We start from the raw sequence: 20805 nt of genomic DNA on the forward strand, positions 1-20805 counted from the left end.
CCGCTACCACCGATATCAACACGCGTACCATCGTCGGCAGCGTCAGAGTTTAATACGAGACAGCCACAACAACGACTTCCTTAACAACCACCGACCCCAGAACAACGACTCCCTTGACTTCTACCGCTATACTAAGCACCACCACCTCCACAACTACCACCACCACTCCCTTACTAACCACCTCGTTGACGACTACGATCACAACTGTGCCGCCGACGAGCTCCGCGATCGTGGTACCTGACAACTCTTCCACGGTAATCGGCATCGGTGTGACGCTGGGCGCACTGGGAGTGGGGGGAGTGGTGGCTGGAGCGTACATGATGTTTGGCAATACTACTGCCGCCGCAACATCGTTCCCCACTGACATTGAAGTGGAAGATATTTTTTACAACAAGGAACAATTTGCTGACCTGGATGAGGAGCTCTTCATGTAATGTATCAAACTTTGGTTAGTCTTGTCCAAAAAACGACCTCAACGTTTCTTCCACCTCGACGATTGCGCTCTGACTGAGACAGTTCACGGCCGCAACGACACTATCGAACGTCGGTCTCTCCTGCGGGACGAATGCTAGACAAGCCGCCAGTACATTTATAAGGCAGTCAGGCTGCCCGCTCAACTCGGATCGCACGTCGGCCAGCGCGACTCCCAAGTACCTGGTCAGAGGGTGCCACAACTCTGCATGCGTAAGGCATACAGGCCTCACCGTTAGCCGTCCAGGTCTCACTGCTGCTGCTTTCTTTGGATGAGCCGCTGCTGGGAGCGACGTGAGGTGACTCTTCAGCGGTGAACAACCGCGGTCGCATGCCCCCGTAGCCTACGCTGGCGATGACGTGTCCTAAGGGCCACCCATCGAATGGGATCTGCCTGGTGATCATTTCCCACAGTAGCACGCCGAATGAGTACACATCAGCTGCCTTCGTGACGGACTCTCCTCGCAGCAACTCCGGTGCCATCCAGGGGTGTGTGCCGACAGATCCCGCGGGGATCGCCCGGCAGGCACGGAACTCCTCCATGTCGTCATTGAAGTCGATCGCCAGTCCGAAATCGCAAAGCTTGACTTGTCCGGAGGATTCTACCAGCACGTTGGGACTCTTGACGTCGCAGTGCACTACGCCTTGCGAGTGCATATGAGCCAGGGCACATGCAACATTCAGTGCGATCTTGAGCATCTGTGTGTGGGGGGGCTCGCGACCCACCTGGGATAAAGAAAACGGGTGCGACTGTTTGTGCAGGAGGTCGTACAGCGAACCGCATGGCACATACTCCGTCACAATGCAGTAAAGTGGCGATACCAGCACTCCCAGAAACATCACTATATGGGGATGTTTCAGCCGAGAGAGAATCCGAAACTCCTGATAGAAATTTCGGGCGTGTTGCACATCACCGTCGGCCTTGTCTCGCTCTTTGGACTCGTCGTACCACAAGGTGTTCGAGTTGGACACTCGAAACACCTTTATCGCGACGTTAACGTCCAACTTGGAGCGACGACCAGCACCGTTGGCGGAGAACACTCCTTGGTACACCCGTCCGAAACTGCCTTCCCCAATGCGGCTGCCCAATTGTATTACGTCTGTGGTCAGCAAACAGGACGAGGGAATGCTGCCTGACGAGTGAGGCCGTTGAAGATAAAGGGAGCGGCGTCGCTGTTTCATCAGCTGCAGCACGGCTAGGTGCACACCACGGCGTCCATACCTGCCTCGAACTCCCAGCTCCCTCAGTATGCTGTCAGGGTGCCCCTGTAGCAACGACAGCAGTTGGTCGCCACGCACCTCTGCGAAGCACGATGCTGCTTCGGGTAGCCCGAGCTTCTCTACAAAGTACGCTGCCATCGCGGATGTCCAGCGACCGACGCTCGCCACGTTGGATGCCTCTTGTATCTGCTTCAGTCGAGCTCCGAACCCAGTGCGGGCCTGATCTTCCGAGCTGGAGGAGCTGTCGCTGTCGGCGTCGATGTGGAGCGGGCTCGCTTCCAGCGGGCACTCAGCGAACAGCAGCTCCTTGGTCAGTGGTTGGCCCAGGTCCCACTCTCCGCAGTAGACCAGACCTCCGGGCGAAAATACGACACCTGTTCCGTGACGGGCGTTGGCCCGAAAGGACCCCATGAAGCGTGTGCCGTCAGCAAGGCTCTGCGCGCCCCAGCCCTCTCGCATGTCCTGAGCCCAGCAACCTTCATAACGGAGCCCCGTCTTCTTGATAAACAGCCCCCACCCATGCCGCAGGTCGTTGCGCCAGAACCCTGCGTACGCATCGCCTGCTGCGTAGAAATACAGACCGAAGCCGTGCTTGACGTTTCCTAGGTATTCTCCCTCGTAAACGTCCCCTCCGGGATAGCAAAATTTTCCAGCTGCGTTGACGGGAGATGACTTGGCAGCGGACCACCCAATGAGGTGGTCTGGGTGCCGCTTGCACTCCCCATAGAGAAGTCGGTCCACGATGTCAGCGGCCAGGTTGTAATCGGGCGGAAGACGACCTTCCATCTAGGGGAATCTACCAAATTTGCTGGGCACCCCGCCGCTTGTCGGGTGAAACGCAGGCTGCCGGCCACATAAAAATCGTTCACATTTACGAAATCCAAGAGGGACCACTCAGATGTAACGCCCAGTCCTGGTCTGTACTAGGAAAGCATGCTAAATATCCCAATTTGAAGATGGACGCTCAGCTACAGGACCGAGCAGCACAGCTCCCCGACGACACCACCGCGGGGTACGTGCTCAATTTGTGGACCGTCAGACGCCAAATGGAAATCTGGCAAAGGGAACTGCCGCAGATCCGGCCGTTCTACGCTGTGAAGGCCAACAGCACGCCGGAGCTGGTACAGGCTCTGTTGGAAATGGGCGCTGGCGCCGATTGCGCCAGTCCGAGCGAGATCGAAATGGTCCTGAAACTCGGAGCCCGGCCTACCGATATTGTATACAGCAACACTCAAAAGCATGAGAAAGGTGTGAAGCTTGCCGAAACAAACAATGTGGACTTGACCACTGCAGATTCACTATCGGAGCTGCTGAAAATCAAGCGTCTCTACCCTGAGACCCGAGTGCTCCTGCGCATCACAGTGGCCGACGCTGACGCCCAATGCCCCATGAGCCACAAATTCGGCTGCCCTCCGTCGGGTTGGAAGGCGCTGCTATCCACGTCCCAGACTCTGGAGCTGAATCTAGTCGGTGTACACTTCCATGCCGGGTCCGGCTGCAGCAACTTCGACGCGTATCGCGAAGCTGTTGAGGACGCGTCTGCCCTTTTCTCGCTGGCTAAGGACTTCGGCTTCTCGTTCTCTGTGCTCGACGTTGGCGGCGGCTACCCAGGCGAGTTCAACTCCCCCGCATTCGTTAGCATCGCAAAGATTCTCCGGACGACTATCGCTCGCCACCCATGCTTCGACCACGCTCATTTGGTTGCGGAGCCTGGTCGGTTCTTTTGCTGTGCATCGCAGGTGCTGGCTGCACGGGTCATAGGCGTGAAGGGTGTGGAATGCGCCCTCCCTGATTTCGTTCCCCGCGCGTTGGATCCCTACCCTTCGCTTTCGCCTGCAGACCTTGACATCCTGGCTGAGAGCAACGTCAAGCTGCAGTACTTCCTCAATACAAGCGTGTATGGCATGCTGTCGAGCATGATCTACGACCACGTCGACCCAGAGCTTGTCGTCCCCTCACAGCCCGGACAGCCCCTTTTGGACAGCATAGTTTTCGGCCACTCCTGCGACGGCATCGACGTCATCAAGGAGACAGTGAAGCTTCCGCCGTTGAAGTACGGAGATTTGGTTTTTATTCCCAATGTGGGGGCGTATACGCAAGTGTCAGCTTCGAGTTTCAACGGATTTCACGCCCGCAGACCACTCGTCGTTGATGTATCCTTGGATTAATTTTAAACATATGATGATGCGCTCGTGCCTTGTTCGCCTCATGTAAGGATACGCGTTAGCTATATATCATAAGGGGGAGATCTGCGATGAGTTCTGTGAAGTACGTAGATAACGCGCGCACGCCTTCCGGTTGATCTATCTGTCGGTGTGCTGGGGATGTGGATTTAAATGGCGGGGCATGATCTACAGCAGTTTAAATTACGAATTGAGTAAGAATGGTGGAGGAGACCATTTATCAGAAGCTGGTTGCGGAGGATGGCGAGATCTTCCAGATCAACCGGAAGGCGTGCGCGTTATCTACGGTGCTAGACCGCTTTTCCGACGACTACCCAGATGAGGCTCTGCCCCTGTCCACTGTCAAGTCGAAGACTTTGAAGAAGATCATCGAGTACCTCGAACATCACATGGACAAGCATCCCGAGGAGATTGAGAAGCCTTTACGATCGACAGACCTCAGCGACTGCGTACCTGAGTGGGACTACAACTTCGTAGACGTCTCCCAAGAGGAGCTCTTCGAGATAATCCTTGTGGCTAACTTTCTGGGAGTGCAGGCTCTCCTTGACCTGACGTGCGCAAAGGTAGCCACGATGATTAAGGGGAGGTCGGTGGACGAAATTAGGGAGGTGTTCGACATAAAGAACGACTTCACTCCCGAAGAAGAACAGCAAGTCCGAGAAGAGAACCGCTGGTGTGAGGAGTGCTAATGTTGAAGTGTTAGATTGTTTGAACGACTCACGTGAAGGCTGCGTTTGAACGTAGCCGTATAAACCTTATGTAGTGATGGTGAGCACTACACGGAAAGCAATGGCACTCTGGTAGACCAGTGATAAGCCTTGAAGGACTAGGATACCCACACACGAGGACATTAGCCAAGCACCCTCTAGATAGGCAGCCAGATACGCGGGCAGTCCTCCGAAGTCTCGTGCCCGTTCCATATCCATCAACAAATGCGCCGTCCACACAAGCATCACGTATCCCCGAAGGATGAGGCACAGCATGTCGAAGGCAACCAACCTGCATTGTCCTGGCGAAGCACCCTTCAACACTCTGGCAAGCCGAACCCATGCCATAGCTGTTGTGCAGTTATTCACCCCGGAGGTGAAGAGGAGCAAGGACACCATGCGACTGGGGTAGGATGTCAGCGTCACGTGGTCCATCATCCACGTGAGGAAGGCCCAGACCCCACCTACGCCAGTCACGCTGGCCACCTGGAACAGGTGCCGTCGGTACTCCACGGAGTACACGGGGCTCGGTCCGCCGACGTCCTTGTGGGCGAACAACTGCATAGCGAATTCAATGCACCCGGTCCAAAGTCTCAAAGGCCCGTGCCGCCAACACCTATGGTGTGACTAATTCAAAAAATGGGGAACTGCTGTGCAACCGAGACCCCTGAACCGGAAGTGAGGAGTCTGATCTCGCAGAACGCAGCTGGATGTTGGCCCAACGGTCACCAAGAATGATTTGGCGAATCTCGACACCTCCGGCACTATGTGAGGCTCGAGTTGGTCGGATACGCAGGGAGGTCGCGACGGAGAGAGAGGAGAGCGTGATACCCACAATGCAGCCCAGCACGCAGCCAACTGAAGAGCTCGAGCTGTCGCCAGGACTACCTTCGGAAAATCCAGAGCCGACGCCGCAGGTGCAGACTGTCGAGACTGGACATGGCGGTTACGTCGTTCAAGTGGGCGACGTCTTCAAGTGAGACCTGCAGGCCTCACACACACAGAATCAAGTGGTCTCGAAAGCCCGTTGAGGAAGCCTACTTCTACTGCCGCCTGCCCGAAGAGCCCACCCTCGCTAAGCACAAGTACAAAACCATGGACGTGCTGGAGTCTCCGCACCGAGGTCCGAGGCGGTACTACTCTGCCCTCGTCTACTTCATGAAAGTGGCGCACACGTACGCAGCAGCGGTGTCGGTGCTCCCGCAAGCGCTGGACCATCTACCCCTGGAAATCGTCACGCACCAAGTCGACAACGAGATCGTGGTGTTCGAGAAGAGCAACATGCGCGAGATTGACCTGCGAAAGTACGACTGGGTGGCTGCCGTGCCCAACCGAGGGCCCTACGTCCTCCGTACTATGACTCTAGGCGACTGTGCGGCCAATCTCAACAAGATCCCCAATGGGGACTCAGTGTCGCTTTCTCCTTACTAATGTCAAAGACGTCCCGTGACCGGTCTTAGGGGGCTGACGTAAATATGCTCAATTTCACTGATGTACTACACAGAAGGTGCAATGTCGTTAGCTCCGGGTCGATCAAAGAGCGCCAAGCGCCGTCTGCCTCGCCAGGAGGCGCGCGTTTCATCCTACGACAATCGCCGACGGGGCCACGAGTGGCCCTCCGACCTCCCACCAGAGCTGAAGCCTATGGTGGTTACCATGCCGGACAGCGTGCTCAACGGGGAGACTGCTGCACCCAGACAGGGCCCTTCTGTGGTCTACATGCCTCAAAGGTCTAATGTGGTGCACAGCCTGGCCACGGCCAGAACGCAGCCCACGACCATCCACTATTCACAGCCACAGGTGGTACACGCCCCCTTCAACCCGAGACACGTTAGGACATACACCAGCCGCCAAATGCCTGTGCAGGTTCCGCGAGATTCACCCGCTGGTTACCGCTCACCACTAGCGGCCCCAAGTCACGTTTTTTCGGGTCCCCTGCATGGCCAGCTCATTTCACCCTTCGGCCAGTCTCCTCCGACCTTCCGCCCGTTGCCTCGAAGCCCCATTGAGCCGGCAACGTCGACGGAGATTCCTCGACGTGTGCGAGTGGTACGTGACTTACGGGGCACGCCTAGGATCTCGAATGCCGAAACCCCCAGGAATGCCAGCTCTATACTTGCGAGTGCTCATCTTCGTCCCGTTGGCGTCCCGACGCACGTCGGCTCACGGGCACACTCCCGAGACGTCAAGAGTCCTTTGAACCTAGTGGAGGCAGCCCCTTTCCCAGATGCCGCCTACTCCAGCGTTCTCGAATCCTCCGTCAGAGTGAGCAGTACGCCAGGGCCAACGCCTGTGGAGTCCACGCCAGATAACCGTTTAAACCCCATCGAGTCTCGTATTAAAATCAACCAGACGACTCCTTTGGACAGAGAGAAGGTCGAAGATGGCGGTGTAGATGTCTTGTTGGGGGAAATAACTGTGCAACCTCCAGCAAAGTGCGAGCCTCCGCAAGCCCCAGACTCCCCGCGACCTGCGGCTCCGCTGCAGACACTCACGGCACGTAGTCCGACGGAGTTGGTCTCGCCCCGGCCAGCGCCAATATCGTTGGAGGCCGTCACGCTGGCCGTAGCCGAGTTGTTCGACCTGCCAGTGGAGAAGTATAACGATGGTACGTGGGGACTTGTGGAAGCGCCAGCCAAAGAACTGCTTGAAAACCGACGAGAGGCCCTGGACAAGTTCGAGAAACGGGCATACAACAACGAAACGTCGGAGGAACCGCCCCCGATTCTTAATCTGATATCCAGGTACACGCTAGAGAGGCTCAGTGACAGTATGCCAACACAGCTGATCTGCCAGAAGGGCGACTTCGTTCCTCTTCAGAAGCACCTAATGAACCACGTGGGTAAGCCCGCCGACATTCACGCAGATCGTTCAAGAGCAGCAGCCTCGAGAGCTGTTTAGATATTACTATGAGGTGGCGAAGACCTGCACGCCATCCGATGCCAGCGTACCGGCCCGTGTAGTGGAGGCCCGACGGTTGCATACGTTATTACGCCGTGTCTTGGAGGTCCTGACCCACACTATGGAAATCGAGGAGCCCGGTTCTCGTGGTTGGCGAGACAGCTCGACTCGGTGGAGTGCCTTCTCCCAGCCGCTGAAGGCACGCTGCGTCAGGTTACACGGCGTTGGCGGCACAGTGTCCCTGCACCGCTTCGACGTTGACCTCGCGGATGACGACCTCTGGCCGCACGACTTTTCGGAAGAGGACATCACCGACGTGCTCAGCGCTCTGCAGTACGGCAACGCCGCAGCTCAGGTAGCTGGGCTCGCGGCCTCGGCGATCGATACTCCCGCGAAGGCGGAGATCTCGCAAGACGACTTTGTCCACACGTTACTAACGGCGCCTTTTTGCCTCCCGGAATGTCCGGTGACAGAATTTGACATCCCCGAGAGTATAAACTGGACAGCCAACCCCGCTGACGTCTCCAAGCTTTTTTACTGGCGCGTGGTTCAGTGCACGTTGGTGCTAGCTGAGTGCCTTGACAGCTCGGACACGTCGAAGTCCGCTTCCCAGCTGACCACAGCCTACCTCGAGACGCATTTATGCACTCGGAAGCCGCAGGATCAGCATTCCCACGGGTTTCTCGCCGGACTGTGCAGGCGACCACGAGCCCTCGTGGCTCACGACGTCATGCTGTCCGGTGTCACGTCGCTCGAGAGCCTACAGGTGCTCGTGATGACGCGCCACGAGCCCTCCCGCTCGGAATTCCTTGTCCCCAGAAGCTGGCTGGACTCCACGGTCACAGCATCGCGCGTCTGCGCTGACCATCAGTAGGTTGGCAAGAAGCTTGGACACAGAAATGTACCCGGCTACGCTTGTCCGTGCTTGTGGGGGCTAGACACGGTCTTCATGGCGGTTTGTGCCGTCGTGGCTGTCACGGCCGCCGCTCTGGTAAAGGGAAAGGAGTGGGTTCAGCTGAAGAAGCCACTGTCTCTGTTGACTGGCCCATTGGACGCCGACGCGGTCGCTGCGCGATTTGTCGTCCAGCTGAAGGAAACCATAGACTTTAATCGTGCCTGTGCAGGCTTGCAGCCTGACGGCGGAAAGCCTCACGTTTGCGTTCTGTTCCAGGCCCTACCGCGGCTTCTGCGTACCGCCCGCACGACCAAAGCGCTTAATCGAGTCCTACTTGGGCTGGAGGGCCCCTTCAGTGACCACCCTTGCCCCGACCACGACGGTGAAACCTTCCTCGGGTTGCTCTTTCCGTCGACATTGCGCTACTGTGAATGTCGAGGCCGCCTCGATAGCGCTGGCTACAGCATACACAGCGACTCGATTCCCTGCGCCCACTGCGACGATCAAGACCTTTTCGATAGCTGTGTCAATCTGTCAGCCTACCCTGAGGGCGCTCTGAACGTGAAGACCGTCCATTTGAACCTCTGCGTGGCGGTATTCGCGCGAGTAGTTGCCTACCTTTCCGCCTGATTTCCAGGTGGCTTCGCGAATTATGGATATGAAGCTGTGGATGCTGGCGGTGTCGGCTATGGCAAACGTGAGTCCAACAAGCTCCCGCCACGTAGAAGGACGCCATCGGTGATAAGATCGCGGATAGTAGCGTGCCCGAGGCCTGCAAACACGAGCTCACGGGATTCCTGAGTATCTTCGGCGCTCTCAATGTGCCTGGTTTTACGCATGAGGATTTCTGCCGTGACCTTCGTGTCAAGTATGATCTCGAGCAGGGGTCAGGTCTGTAAGAATCATTCAAATCACACCACTACTGCACACAGTCCAGATGGTTGAGTATCGTTTCCTGCAGCTCGGTAGGGGTCGTGAACTTGATGGTGCTGACGTCCGTGATGAACCTGTGGCACAACTTAAGTAGTGTCGACCAGCTCTTGCGGGTCTGCTCGCCGTCGCCATTTTGGTCGTCCACCAAAAGCAACACAGTGACGTCGTGCGACTCCATAGACTTCGCCATCTCCGTGATGTTCAGAGTGGCCAGGATGCTGGCTAGCTCTCCAGGCATAGCAAAAGCCTCCTCCATCAGAACTATGAAGAACCGGCGGGCTGGATTCGAGGTGCGAGAAAAGGCAATGTCTCCCCAGGTCATGTCATTAGACTTTGCAGCCTCGGCGCCTTTGTCTTTAGTAAGAGCGTCCCGTGTGCTCAGAAACGCATCAGCTTCCAAGAAGGTAACGTTGGACCCGCCAGACTTGAACAGTGACGGCAGCTCCAGCTGGTTAATGGTGTCTTGGTTGGGTCCCCTGTTCGCTGACACCTGGACTACTTGCATCTCGAGCTGCATATCGTCACATTGGGGCCAGGCCCAGACGGTTGGAATTATGACTGAAAGGAAGCGCATCCACAAGATATTTACTACAATTGTTCTCTCTTATTCTCATGAAGCACAGATGTGCTCCTACTGTGTGAGTGATGTTGGGCAGACTCTCGACTTCCAACTTCAAACCCGACGACCGAAGGATTCCGAAGATGCGTCAAAAAAACTTCTAAATGTGGTCGCAGTCGCTTATCCCTGCCGTCTCAGGTCAACTGGACGCACTTCGACAGCCCAAAGGCGCCGGAGAGCACCTCTACCCGTTCTTCGAGCTGTACGAGACAGCAGAGGCTTACAAGTACACACCACTTCCCCAACCAGCGAGCGGAGCTTGTTGGGAGCTTGCCAAGGAGATTTACGCCAGCAGACCCCCAAATTATTACGAGGAAGTGCTCGACACTCTAAGCGGATTCAACCTCTCTTGTCCTTCGCTGTACATGCTAGACTTGCTGGAGCGCGCAGGCCATGCCGGCAAGCTTAGCCAGGTGCTACGCGCGCTCTCTGGTGACGAATGGGCACGACGCGCTATGAAGGACGCTCTCGAAAGCTTCCTCACGCTTCCCCGTCCACTACGGAGTCAATCGCGACATCCTCTGGTACGAAAGGGATCTGTTGGGCGCTCTCTGTCGCTCAGTACCGCAGCATCCCTGACCCCACCCCACTTACGTAGCACGCCCCGCTACAGATGCCGGGTGCTGCAATCAGAGGAGGCAACGCTGCCATGCCTGTTCTCCATCCGGCGGGTGCTCGCGATTAAGCATTTCTGACGTGTCTACATGGGTCTGTTGCTCACAGAGACAATGACATGTGTATCTCCTCCAGTACGTCATCCTTGCGGTCCACCTGATACCCCAGGCTGGTGAAGAGACCCAGGGCTGGTGCGTTGTCGACTGCGACCTTTGCGATGAGCCTATCGGTACGCAGGGGGAGGGACTGCAGAGCGCACACTGCATCAGCTCCAAGCCCCCTACGTCGCCAGGCCCGCTCTGCGATCATAAACGAGATCTCGCCTCCCTCTTCAATGTAGAACAGGCCAATATCACCCACCAGAGCGTCACTCGGCACAGTACGTAACAGAGCTTTGAAATCACAGTGGTGGTAGTTGGCTACGCCTGCAGCCATTTGCGAGTCGAGGACAGGCGGCAGCGCCTCGCGCGCAACAATGATGAAGTTGAACAGGCCGGGCTCAGAAGTCCAACGTACACGCATCTCCTCGATAGCCTTGTTGTCGGCGAAAGAAGCGTCGGTGCTGGTGAGCCGCCGAATTTCGACGTCGTCCATCCACTGTCGGTATCGGGGGACCATCCACGACTCGAAAGGCACTAGGTGCACCTTGGTGCCAGATACTGGAGGTAGCCGCATTGGGAAATCGTGCAGTTTATGCTACTCAAGTTGGGTCTTCAGTGCTTTTGGGTAGCACAAGTCGAGTGTTCTCTTCAATTCTATGGCCAAGTCTCTTCAGTGGCTACATTTAAGTCACGGTCTTCTCTTCAATTCTAGTCTCTTCAGTTTCTAGAGCTAAGTCGGGGTCTTCTCTTCACTTTTTATGGCTAAGCTTCGCTTCAATTTCTATGGTTTCCGGTCTATGGTTTCCGGATGTCTTCAGCTCCTACTGCAAGTCGCGGCTGCGACAACTTCGAGAGGGAGATCTTCAGAATCTGGAGCGACACGAATGCCATCTCGCGAGCGGACACGTCATCGAAGATCAAACAGAGAGGACCACAGTCCTCGCTGCGGGTGATTACAACGACCTGGTCACGGAGTTGCTCAGGCAGGCAAATCTCGCTGGCGCTCCGCGATATCCGCGTCATTTCTACCAGAGGCAGCGTTAGCGTGGTTTCTCGGGTGACCACCTGCAGAGTACTGATCGCACTGTCGAGGATCAGCCGCGCGGGGAGTATGGCACCGCCGTTGACACAGCGGAGCTGGAGTCCGCGCTGGGCGACATCGATGAACTGCGCAGTTTGATTTGAAAGCCGTTTCTTCTCACGAGATCGCTCCTCGGCAGTAATTTTCTTCGGTGGTGGGTTAACTGCGTGGACACCTGCCGGAGGCCTCACCACTCGAGAGCGTGATGCGCTCTGATTGTCGCATATCCGGCTCTAGCCGTCGCGGAGACCGGAATGCTCGTGACTCCACAGTCCAGCTGCTTGTTTGCCCAAGGTCTACTGGAACGCTCGAAGAGAAGCAGGGGGAGTCATGTGGGGCCTGATGCAGGAATGGAGAGCTGCCGCAGCTCACGGGACGCCAGCTTTTCCCGGTCAGCGGCAGGACGTTGGAAATACGAGGAGTCTGATCCCAGCACATTGGAACACTGCAATTTTCAGTCAGACATACTGGAATCCACTCGTGAGAAGACCTACAAATGACGCCTCCATCTGTACCGCAACTAGTCGACACGCTGATGCACTGGACACGAGGCCTGCTCACCGCACCCACAATGGGGGGTCGTCACAACCGAACCAAGAATTATTCACAGTAGAAGCAATGTTGAACCTCGCTTTGCTGGCCGGCGCTGCCTTTGCGGCTGACTGGAAAGACAGCCTCAATGGTTACTGTGCCCAGCTGTTCGACAGGTACGAGGACGTCACCTCGATGACTGACGCAAATGTTAAAGCGTTCGAAGCATCACGCGCCATTCCCAACTTAGCCCCTGAGCATCAGGACCTGAGCCTGGTCCACGTGCAAAGCATTATACGCCACGGCTCGCGCGCTCCGGCGGCGGATCGATCGAAGGCGGTCAATATGGAAAAGAGCATTCAGTGGGACTGCCCCTTCGGCGAGACCTATGTACCCGAGAGCGTTGAGAATCTCGTCTTCGATAAGCGTTTCGATGCTGATCCAATCAGCAATATTCTGCGAGGTACCTGTGAGGTTGGTCAGCTGCTTGAGGAAGGCGCTAATCAGGAGCGCAAGTTGGGTGAGATCGTCTCTAACGCCTACTTCGGCGACGCGAATGTGCTCGGATCCGCGGAGAAGAAGTTGGCTGATATTTCAGCGTCAACCGCTACAGATTTCAGCGACATTTTCTTTGTCAGAAGTACCGACAAGTCTCGAACACGACTGTCGGGCTCTCACTATATGTCTGGCGTTATGGGATCCACGTCCACAACTGGTAAGACGTTGCCTGTTCATATTGTGGACTACAACCGCGAAACTCTGTTTCCCAACGAAAAGGGTTTTTGCCCTGAGATCGACGACGCAGCCCACGAGGCCGAGAACTCCGCTGAGCTCGCCAAGCTGGTCATTGAGCACAGAATGATACGTCAGGAGATCTATGAGGGGTTTGATTCGGAACCCGACAGTATCTGGCCTGTCGGCGTGTTGGACATGCTCAAGTGCCATATCTGTGGACACAAGGAGGATCAGCTGCCTGAAGGCATTCAACCAGTGGACGCGAAAAGACAGGACCTGGTGAAGCGAGCTCTAAAGGTTGTGGATGATGAGGAAATTTTCAGGTTCCACTTCAACGACAACAAGTACTCTAGGGTGTCCATGATCAGACCCATCACCGACATGAAGGCCTTCTTCCTTGGCACCTACTCTGACGGCACTACAACCAACACGACTTTGGATCGTTACGCAAATGAATACAGTAGCCGCGTCTCTGAGTTGAAGACGTTGAACAACGGCAGCTTCCCTAAGTTCCTGCTCTACTCTGCCCACGATACCACCGTCATGCCTATCCTCGCCGCTCTGGACATCTGGAACGCTACGGGAGAGACGCGCATTTACTCGCCCTACGCCAGCATGCTCAACTTTGAGTACTATGAGAAGGCCGGAGAGTTCTTCGTGCGTATTGTATACAACGGGGAGGTGATCACGCCAAGGCTGCAGGGCTGCGAGGACAAGGTGGTTTGTCCCATTGAGAAACTGTTCAAAGCGACCGACTTCGCCACGCCAGAGACATATAAGACCTCCTGTCAGCCTCGCGTCGTTCCTGACGGGTCTCGAGCACTCGCCGCAGGCGCACTTGGTGTAGTGGTTGCCCTGTTGGCTCTCTAAGTTTTCAGTGTGTGTATGTATGTAACTGTTTATAGTTAATGGGCTCATTCGGACTGGATCTTCTTGCGTTTGGCTTTAGGCTTCAAAAACGCGAGGATGGACGATTGGCCTTTGAGTGGGTTCGGCTTCTTTCTCTTCCGCTGCAGCTTCTCCTGTTTCGCTTGCTCGATCTTAGCCTCCCAGTAATCCTTGAAAGCCTCCACCTCAGAGGCCATGTTTGGGGGGTGTTGTAGTTTGCCGGCCAGCAGCAGTGTTCTTGCGGGGTTATAGGACAGTCGGTGCACGGGGCAGACGCCTGCGCTCTCGATGGCCTGTCGGTGGGCCGCGCTGCCGTAGCCCTTATTGGACTCGAAATCGTACTCGGGACATATCTCATGGAAGTGGCGCATTATGCCGTCTCTGACCCATTTGGCAACAACGGAGGCGGCTGCGATGGACGACATAGAGGCGTCGCCACCCACGAGTGCGGACACTTGGACTGGCATTTCCGCCTGCAACTGCTCGCAGACGTGGTTTCCGTCCACCACCACGTGTGCTGCTGACTGCACGCATGCCTGGAGAAACAAATCTCTCGAGTGAATAGGATCGCCACACAAGATGACCGCCTGCACACCTAATGGCGTCTCAAGCAGAGAAGGCAGGCCTTCGAAGTTGGACTCCAGAGAGGAGACCAGACCCTGAGCCGCTGAAGCCATGCCCTGCAACGACGCCTTAAGTATGTTGGACCGGTCTATGGAGTCGTGGCTTATCACTATGAAAGCCACCATCAACCCATCAGTACGCAGCAGCGTCCTCAGCACTCGGTCCCTTAAAGCATCCGTCCGCAGCTGTTTTGAGTCGACTACTCCTGGCGGCAGGCGCGTCTGGGGAGCGTACATGGCTGCGGCGCAGACAACAGGACCCGCAAGAGGTCCGCGCCCTGCTTCATCGCAGCCCACTATCCACTGCGAGGCGTCTTGATAATCTGACGGCAGAGACGGCGGCGGCTCGGCCGCGTCGTCTGATGGCGGCTGCCTGAATGCGGACAGGAGGCCGTCGAAGGTCAAAGATGCGGACACGTTTTCGTGTTGAGAATGCAGCCAGTTGCCAAGCGCAGGCAGCATTTATTACCTTAAATAGTTTTCGTAAGCCTCAATGACGTTCGAGGTTGAGCTTCAGTGCACGCCAGAGCTCCAGGTGATCCTCGAGGACTGGTGGAAGCCTTGGTTTTTTAAAGGGGCGACTTGACTCAGAGGAAGGGGTTGCAGGAAATGTCTTCTTCGGCCCTCTAAGCAATGTTGGCGGGTCCAGCAGCATTGCCTGGCTGAGACTCAACTTCGGCGTCGGCTCCGTCACATCCGACAATTCCATCTGCAATGAGGTCGTCTCTGGCGGAAACGACGATTCCGTCTGCAATGAGGTCGTCTCTGGTGGAAACGACAATTCCGTCTGCAATGAGGTCTCCTCTGGTGGAAACTCCAAGTGGGACTGCTGCTCCCGCAGCACGTCTTCCTGCCGGTAGTTGAGCCCCACAGCTGTCGTCAGCAATTCCTTGTCAACACACGTCTGACAAAACCACAGCCTGTCCACAGAGTAGTTCGCGTAGCCGAGGCACTGCCAGTGAAACAGGCGATTGCACCTGCCGTGGTTCCCTTCGCATATAAGAATTGTGTCCGGTGACTCCTGGCTGCCGCAGATTTCGCACGAATAGTCGGCCCGCATCAGAATAATGAGCCATTCAAAGGTGTGTCCCCAGCGAAACGGGTTACATTCAAAGGTATGTCTCCAGCCGCAGATGAACGGGGTGGTGGCGTACAATCAAAGGATGAAGGGGTGGTGGTGTACATTCGAATAAACGGCACAGATGAAACGAGTTGGCACTTTGTCCCCTTCATAAAACACATGTAAGGTGCGAAACCTCGGTGCGATATTATTTTGAGATGATGATCTTCTTCTGTTTCTTGAGTTTTGGATTCGCTTCCATTGTGGATGACTGTGTGCCGAGAGTTGATGCGCTACAGGGACTTCCCTACTACTCCAGCTACTGCAAGGACCGCTGCGCCTATTATGCAACCGACGGCAAGCCGTGGTGCCCAGGTGCCTCGAGTGGCGCCGATCTTGCGGGGTGCGTTGGCCGTCTGGTATCCAACGTTTGCCGCGATGTAGGCGCGCAGGAGCCGGTCCAGCCCTCTGTGATTCCTACAACAGTACGTGTTACCCAGCCCCCTGTGATTCCTACAACAGTACGTGTTACCCAGCCCCCTGTGATCCCTTCTACTCAGCCCACTGTCTCTCCGGCGGGAAATCAAGTGGAATCTTGCGAACGGCGCGTCTACGCCCCGAGCCACCCGTGGTATGACGACTTCTGCTTCAACCAGTGCCGTCTGTTAGAGTCATTTTGTGCTGACAAGGGTGACCTAGCGCAGTGCGTAGCGCAGATATGGTCGGTGTGTGAAGTCTTCGGCGGCAATCTCCGTCCCACCAGGACACCTGACACGACACACACGACCGCTCCCGCCATCCACACAACTGCTGCTTCGACCCCCAAGACCGCTGCTTCGACCCCTAAGACCGCTGCTTCGACACCCTGGCCTTCCCACGCCCCAGCTTCGGGAGAACCTAAGATGTTCCATTACTTCCCTGCCTGGGGAGTCTGGACCCGCGACTACCCTGCTTACTGGTTACCGGGCTCCAAGGCGACCGGCGCCCTCTACGCGTTCTTCGACGTCACTGCGGACTGTGAGTGCAAGTCTACTGACAAGGATGCTGACTTCAAGAAAGGAGCTTCCTGGGGAGGCATTGCCGATCAAGTCCACGGCCCTGGCGCCACTGCCAGCTATCAGTCGGGTACCTGGGACTACAGAGGCTGCGCGGGAAATCGGGCGCACATGCACGCCGTCGTAGAGCAGAACCCGGGGTATGAAGTCCTCATGTCCCTTGGTGGCTGGACACTTTCATCCAACTTCCACAAGTGCTTCAAACACCCCGAAAACAGGAAGAAGTTGATTGATTCTGTGGTCTTCACTGCTGGCCAATACGGCTTCTTCACAGGCATCGATGTCGACTGGGAGTATCCTGGCAAGTACACGGAGGATGGAGTGGAGCGGCCTCTGACTGACTCTCATGTAGAGGTGGGCTACTGGCTGGAATTTGTGAGGGAGATGAAGGTCCGGTTGCCTCAGTTGTATCACACATCTGCAATTGGTATGTCGCCCGAACTTCTGAACAAGGAATTTCAGTCGGAGAGCTTTTGCCACGTTCTGGAGGATTTGAAGTACGTGTTCACCATGAGCTACGACTTCCATGGAGCCTGGTCTAACACCACAGGGCATAATGCCCCGTTGTACGACAACCCTGCCAGTCCAGTGGCAAACCAGGGGTTCAACGTACACGACTCCCTGAACGTCCTCATCAACAATTGGAACAACAAGTGCCGTCACCTCTACGACCACGACCTTGAGCCCAAGATAGTGCTCGGACTAGCGGCCTACGGTCGGTCATGGACGGAGGTCCAGGGAGATGGTACGTTCGTGCAGGCAGCTGGCGCCGGTCCCGGATCCATCGTCGACCCCAAGGAGGGCTGGGGATCGTTGGACTTCTGGGACATAAAGACGAACTACCTCAACAAACCAGGCGTCCAGCGTATGTGGGATGACGTATCTAAGGTGCCATACCTGGTAGGTCAGCGCCAGGACGGCATCTGCTGCCTGGCCAAAGACAACGGGGCCGTGTCCAAGCTCTGCGAGGCGGCCGATTGCAAGTTTCCGGGCCGCTTCTACATCACCTACGACGATGAGCAGTCGATCAGGTTGAAGGCTGAATTCGCGCGACAGCGGGGCCTGGGGGGTCTCATGTTCTGGGAGGCCTCTGGCGACAGGGAGTGGGACCTGCTAAATGCGGCGTATGAAGGCTGGGGAAGCGCAGTGCGTGTACCTAGGGTGTACACATCGGTAACTTCAGTGCCGTCCTTCTGCGGCCCGGAAGACGCGCCCATCGAGGGATACGAGCCGGGGACGGGGTGCTACGTCCAGCAGTCCTGGTACTTCCAGGGCGGCAACAACGCTTGCAGCGCACTGGCGAACTTCGTTAACGATGCCAACGTATTCATACACACAGAACACAAGGACCCCTCCAGCTGCTGTCAGTACGCCTCAGGCCGCACTGCTGGCTTCGGCACCAAGGACCAGGTCCGAGCCGCGTTGCGGGCTGGGCAACCTGGTGATGCGCTGTGCGCCGCGAGCGTCATTCAGGGAAGCGGAGCGGGGTGCCATGTGTAGCCGTTCGAACATCAATGATCAATGCGTGCTCAAGATCACTGTTCCTCATTGCACTTATTAAGAGTGTGGCTTTGCGACGCACGACGCTCATGTCCCACTGATCCTTACCGTGGGTTCCGTAACTGAAGCGTTTAAACACAGCTAAGATGTTCGTCGACGCAGGGAAATGCACAAAATGACCTCGCTCTCCCCCAGCGCACAGACTCAGCTCGTCGGTCACCTCCTGCAACATTCTCGTCAGGTGGGCTCCGGGGCGACAAAACACAGTCCTGCGTTGGAGCCCTCTACGGAAAGACAGATCTCGTCGAATGTTTGCCTATGGCTCACACGACAATCCTTCCCGCCTGCGTCTCGCTGATGCTCACGCTCGCCGAGGCCTATGGGCGCGAGAAGGGCGAGCCTCTGAGGGCCTTGTATTTCGTCACAGCATCCCACGAGCACGAAGACACACAGGCACACCTCGTCAACATGTTGCGCTCCCTCCTCAAGGCGCAGCTCCCGGTCCCCCTCCTGACTGGCTCCATTGGAGGCAGCGTCCTCGAGGGAGACGGGATGACCGTCCGCCTGTCCGGCCTCACAGCTACCGATTCGCCTGTCCGAGATCTGGATGATTACTTGAGCGACCTCAACCCATAGCCTTAATCTTAGCACTCTTCAGCAACGGTGAGTCCAGCAGGATAGGGTGACTCTTGCGACAGTCGAGCTCATGTGTTTGCGTGAAGATGACCTGATGCTCTCGTAAAAACGTTGTGCACTCCACCTCCGTGTCGAAACGCAGCTGCTGCGTGAGGGCGGCTACGCCAGCCTTGTATTGGCCTTTCGTGATAAGTAGCAAGTATTGGAGGCGTAAGCGCGGCATGAAGAGGTCAACCAGATGTGGCATTAGAGGATAGGGTTGAAGTTCTACAAGGGAAAAAAAACGATGAAGATTGGCTGGGTTGCACCATACCCCAACACTCACCATCCGTGAGCGCTTGGTACACGGCCTCTCCGAAGGCGACGCTTTTAAAGCGCTTCTCGTTCGCGGTGAGGTCGGCGAGTAGACGCTGCACATCCAGGTGCATAGACTGGAGACATAAGTAAAGCATCCGATAACACAGAAACTCCTCGCGTCGCGGAGAGTCGAATCCCCCCGTCTCCAGCTCCCTATAAAGGTAAATCAGCTGTGTCTGGCACTGGTTAAACTGTCCCAGGTCCCGGTTCTCCAGAGCAATGGAGGCGTTGGATTCGTACACGGCAACGGCAAAGCCATCTCGCACGCCCTGCACAGTCATATCCTGGCGTAGAGAGCGAAACTGCTCCTCCGCCCATCGCCAATCATGCCTGCGCGCATAAACGTCCACCACATGAGCGAAACTCTTTTTTAGAACATGCGGAGGCCGCACCGTCGCTGGGTCCGGAACGTCAGTTAACCGTAAGTACGCCTTCTCCAGCGCACTGGAAGTGCCAACTATACGGTCCGAAGACTCTAAGAACCTCTCGCGGTCGAAAGTGGAGGGTGCGGCCACGGAGAATCGATCTGCGCGATGTTTCCGCCTCTCAGCTTCCTCTCGCGACGGTCGCATTTTTTTGTTGCAGCCTCCAATGTCGCTGTCTTCCCTTTTGCGGCGGGTCCGGAAAGTCACTTGCCTGTCATCTGAAGGAGGCGCTCCTTGAAGGGAACTGTCAACGTACTGCATAACTTCACCCATTTCAGGCATGGTCAGCGCTGCCTCTCTATCACTGGCGGTGCTGCTCGCCATCAAGCTACTTCTGCGCTGTGATACCAGTGCCTGCAGCCCAGCAGCTGCGACATGCGTCGGCAATCCATAGCCTTCCAGTGCGCCAAGGAATTTGTCTCTTACCGCATGTCGAAACTCGTCGATACCCCCTACATCAACCGCAGGAGGAGGTGGCGGAGGCCTCTTGGAAGGCGGGGCGGGTGGATACTGAAAAGGATGTGGGTGCATTTGTGCAGCGGGGTGCCCCAGAAATGCGTTTGGCACGGACAACCCTTCAGTAGCTCCCCGAAAAGGAAAAGAAACGCGAGGCCGGCTGTCAGGAGCCCGGCGTGCCTCAGGATAGAGTTCTGCTAACGCCTCGTTGTAGAAAATCATTGGGTTGGAGGGTTCTATAAATCCGCGAACGTGCTGCTCGGCACGGGCGCGGGCCTCCTGTTGACTGCATCCCTGTTGGACACCAGAGAGCGTAAATCTGCGTGCGAGAAGCACCCCACAACCTACCCTTGGATCATACGTTCGCGGCAGGCCTTGATGTACGTTTCCACAAGGTTGCTGTCGATTGTGGGTCCAGCGCTGGGGCCAGCAGGAGCCAATGCGCTGCTGGAATAGGGCTGAAATTTGCGCATTCGAAAACTTCCAATTATTGGAAAATGGACTCGGTTTTACTGCTGCCTGGGGGCTGGATTCGGGTAACCACTCCGCCAGAATTTGCCGCTCTGCATACAAATATCCGACCGCCTCCTTTTTATTTTTGGGACACCGTTAGGAACAGAGTGAGCTGGGTTCCTCCTCAAGAGTCCGCTATGGCCGAGCCGCGGCTTCCGAGAGAGCGCAGAGGAGAATCCACACCAGTTATTCGCTCAATGCGATCACCTAAGCACTCCAAACGAAAAAGACGCAAACGAGACGGTACGAGACCTGCTGATCCAATGGACCCCGAGATGTACGTGGTGGAGTGACTGTGT

At 56.3% G+C, this 20805-nt stretch overlaps 17 protein-coding genes across 24 annotated transcripts; 8 read left to right on the forward strand and 9 right to left on the reverse strand.

Moving 5' to 3' along the window:
• Nucleotides 1-49: 49 nt before the first annotated feature.
• Nucleotides 50-367, reverse strand: KVP17_001249 (uncharacterized protein; the record flags this gene model as incomplete). Its single annotated transcript, XM_068516503.1, has 1 exon — nt 50-367. The coding sequence occupies one exon, from the start codon at nt 365-367 to the stop codon at nt 50-52; it is 318 nt and encodes a 105-aa protein (XP_068371152.1).
• An 82-nt stretch (nt 368-449) lies between these two features.
• KVP17_001262 (uncharacterized protein) lies at nt 450-2478 on the reverse strand (the record flags this gene model as incomplete). Of its 2 annotated transcripts, XM_068516523.1 has the most annotated exons (3): nt 450-676; nt 705-1170; nt 1198-2478. In XM_068516523.1, 3 exons carry the CDS (start codon nt 2476-2478, stop codon nt 450-452), a joined length of 1974 nt encoding a protein of 657 aa, XP_068371169.1. The 2 variants fall into 2 exon arrangements, with proteins under 2 accessions (XP_068371169.1, XP_068371170.1); XM_068516524.1 differs by having other exon boundaries at nt 601-2478.
• Nucleotides 2479-2648: 170 nt separating this feature from the next.
• KVP17_001264 (uncharacterized protein) lies at nt 2649-3860 on the forward strand (the record flags this gene model as incomplete). Its single annotated transcript, XM_068516527.1, has 1 exon — nt 2649-3860. One exon carries the CDS (start codon nt 2649-2651, stop codon nt 3858-3860), a length of 1212 nt encoding a protein of 403 aa, XP_068371173.1.
• Nucleotides 3861-4075: 215 nt separating this feature from the next.
• KVP17_001260 (uncharacterized protein) lies at nt 4076-4564 on the forward strand (the record flags this gene model as incomplete). The annotated part of the gene is made up of 1 exon (XM_068516521.1): nt 4076-4564. The coding sequence occupies one exon, from the start codon at nt 4076-4078 to the stop codon at nt 4562-4564; it is 489 nt and encodes a 162-aa protein (XP_068371167.1).
• A 66-nt stretch (nt 4565-4630) lies between these two features.
• KVP17_001256 (uncharacterized protein) lies at nt 4631-5146 on the reverse strand (the record flags this gene model as incomplete). The annotated part of the gene is made up of 1 exon (XM_068516516.1): nt 4631-5146. The coding sequence occupies one exon, from the start codon at nt 5144-5146 to the stop codon at nt 4631-4633; it is 516 nt and encodes a 171-aa protein (XP_068371162.1).
• Nucleotides 5147-5221: 75 nt separating this feature from the next.
• On the forward strand, nt 5222-6013 carry KVP17_001246 (uncharacterized protein; the record flags this gene model as incomplete). 2 transcript variants are annotated; one of them, XM_068516497.1, is made up of 4 exons in its annotated part: nt 5222-5260; nt 5289-5350; nt 5379-5558; nt 5587-6013. In XM_068516497.1, the coding sequence occupies 4 exons, from the start codon at nt 5222-5224 to the stop codon at nt 6011-6013; spliced, it is 708 nt and encodes a 235-aa protein (XP_068371146.1). The 2 variants fall into 2 exon arrangements, with proteins under 2 accessions (XP_068371146.1, XP_068371145.1); XM_068516496.1 differs by lacking the exons at nt 5222-5260; nt 5289-5350 and having other exon boundaries at nt 5522-6013.
• Nucleotides 6014-6073: 60 nt separating this feature from the next.
• KVP17_001247 (uncharacterized protein) lies at nt 6074-9277 on the forward strand (the record flags this gene model as incomplete). 4 transcript variants are annotated; one of them, XM_068516499.1, is made up of 5 exons in its annotated part: nt 6074-7420; nt 7449-8353; nt 8381-8984; nt 9016-9075; nt 9104-9277. In XM_068516499.1, the coding sequence occupies 5 exons, from the start codon at nt 6074-6076 to the stop codon at nt 9275-9277; spliced, it is 3090 nt and encodes a 1029-aa protein (XP_068371148.1). The 4 variants fall into 4 exon arrangements, with proteins under 4 accessions (XP_068371148.1, XP_068371149.1, XP_068371147.1 ...); XM_068516500.1 differs by lacking the exons at nt 8381-8984; nt 9016-9075; nt 9104-9277 and having other exon boundaries at nt 6074-7483; XM_068516498.1 differs by lacking the exons at nt 6074-7420; nt 8381-8984; nt 9016-9075; nt 9104-9277 and having other exon boundaries at nt 7605-8357.
• Nucleotides 9278-9297: 20 nt separating this feature from the next.
• On the reverse strand, nt 9298-9885 carry KVP17_001265 (uncharacterized protein; the record flags this gene model as incomplete). The annotated part of the gene is made up of 1 exon (XM_068516529.1): nt 9298-9885. One exon carries the CDS (start codon nt 9883-9885, stop codon nt 9298-9300), a length of 588 nt encoding a protein of 195 aa, XP_068371174.1.
• A 149-nt stretch (nt 9886-10034) lies between these two features.
• Nucleotides 10035-10625, forward strand: KVP17_001240 (uncharacterized protein; the record flags this gene model as incomplete). Its single annotated transcript, XM_068516485.1, has 1 exon — nt 10035-10625. The coding sequence occupies one exon, from the start codon at nt 10035-10037 to the stop codon at nt 10623-10625; it is 591 nt and encodes a 196-aa protein (XP_068371135.1).
• A 22-nt stretch (nt 10626-10647) lies between these two features.
• KVP17_001250 (uncharacterized protein) lies at nt 10648-11220 on the reverse strand (the record flags this gene model as incomplete). Its single annotated transcript, XM_068516504.1, has 1 exon — nt 10648-11220. The coding sequence occupies one exon, from the start codon at nt 11218-11220 to the stop codon at nt 10648-10650; it is 573 nt and encodes a 190-aa protein (XP_068371153.1).
• A 221-nt stretch (nt 11221-11441) lies between these two features.
• KVP17_001267 (uncharacterized protein) lies at nt 11442-11952 on the reverse strand (the record flags this gene model as incomplete). Of its 2 annotated transcripts, XM_068516532.1 has the most annotated exons (2): nt 11442-11890; nt 11919-11952. In XM_068516532.1, 2 exons carry the CDS (start codon nt 11950-11952, stop codon nt 11442-11444), a joined length of 483 nt encoding a protein of 160 aa, XP_068371177.1. The 2 variants fall into 2 exon arrangements, with proteins under 2 accessions (XP_068371177.1, XP_068371178.1); XM_068516533.1 differs by lacking the exon at nt 11919-11952 and having other exon boundaries at nt 11442-11669.
• Nucleotides 11953-12345: 393 nt separating this feature from the next.
• Nucleotides 12346-13863, forward strand: KVP17_001252 (uncharacterized protein; the record flags this gene model as incomplete). The annotated part of the gene is made up of 1 exon (XM_068516508.1): nt 12346-13863. One exon carries the CDS (start codon nt 12346-12348, stop codon nt 13861-13863), a length of 1518 nt encoding a protein of 505 aa, XP_068371157.1.
• Nucleotides 13864-13907: 44 nt separating this feature from the next.
• Nucleotides 13908-14966, reverse strand: KVP17_001245 (uncharacterized protein; the record flags this gene model as incomplete). The annotated part of the gene is made up of 1 exon (XM_068516495.1): nt 13908-14966. One exon carries the CDS (start codon nt 14964-14966, stop codon nt 13908-13910), a length of 1059 nt encoding a protein of 352 aa, XP_068371144.1.
• Nucleotides 14967-14994: 28 nt separating this feature from the next.
• KVP17_001258 (uncharacterized protein) lies at nt 14995-15564 on the reverse strand (the record flags this gene model as incomplete). Its single annotated transcript, XM_068516518.1, has 1 exon — nt 14995-15564. One exon carries the CDS (start codon nt 15562-15564, stop codon nt 14995-14997), a length of 570 nt encoding a protein of 189 aa, XP_068371164.1.
• Nucleotides 15565-15782: 218 nt separating this feature from the next.
• KVP17_001257 (uncharacterized protein) lies at nt 15783-18119 on the forward strand (the record flags this gene model as incomplete). The annotated part of the gene is made up of 1 exon (XM_068516517.1): nt 15783-18119. The coding sequence occupies one exon, from the start codon at nt 15783-15785 to the stop codon at nt 18117-18119; it is 2337 nt and encodes a 778-aa protein (XP_068371163.1).
• A 625-nt stretch (nt 18120-18744) lies between these two features.
• On the reverse strand, nt 18745-20466 carry KVP17_001263 (uncharacterized protein; the record flags this gene model as incomplete). 2 transcript variants are annotated; one of them, XM_068516526.1, is made up of 3 exons in its annotated part: nt 18745-19052; nt 19081-20312; nt 20342-20466. In XM_068516526.1, the coding sequence occupies 3 exons, from the start codon at nt 20464-20466 to the stop codon at nt 18745-18747; spliced, it is 1665 nt and encodes a 554-aa protein (XP_068371172.1). The 2 variants fall into 2 exon arrangements, with proteins under 2 accessions (XP_068371172.1, XP_068371171.1); XM_068516525.1 differs by lacking the exon at nt 20342-20466 and having other exon boundaries at nt 18745-19022; nt 19081-20215.
• Nucleotides 20467-20490: 24 nt separating this feature from the next.
• KVP17_001244 (uncharacterized protein) lies at nt 20491-20799 on the forward strand (the record flags this gene model as incomplete). The annotated part of the gene is made up of 1 exon (XM_068516493.1): nt 20491-20799. One exon carries the CDS (start codon nt 20491-20493, stop codon nt 20797-20799), a length of 309 nt encoding a protein of 102 aa, XP_068371143.1.
• Nucleotides 20800-20805: the final 6 nt, after the last annotated feature.

The sequence above is a fragment of a genome (genome assembly GCF_019968985.1).
Source record: "MAG: Porospora cf. gigantea B chromosome Unknown PgB_NODE_8_length_98641_cov_274.246_1-46000, whole genome shotgun sequence".
Lineage (NCBI taxonomy): Eukaryota > Apicomplexa > Conoidasida > Eugregarinorida > Porosporidae > Porospora > Porospora cf. gigantea B.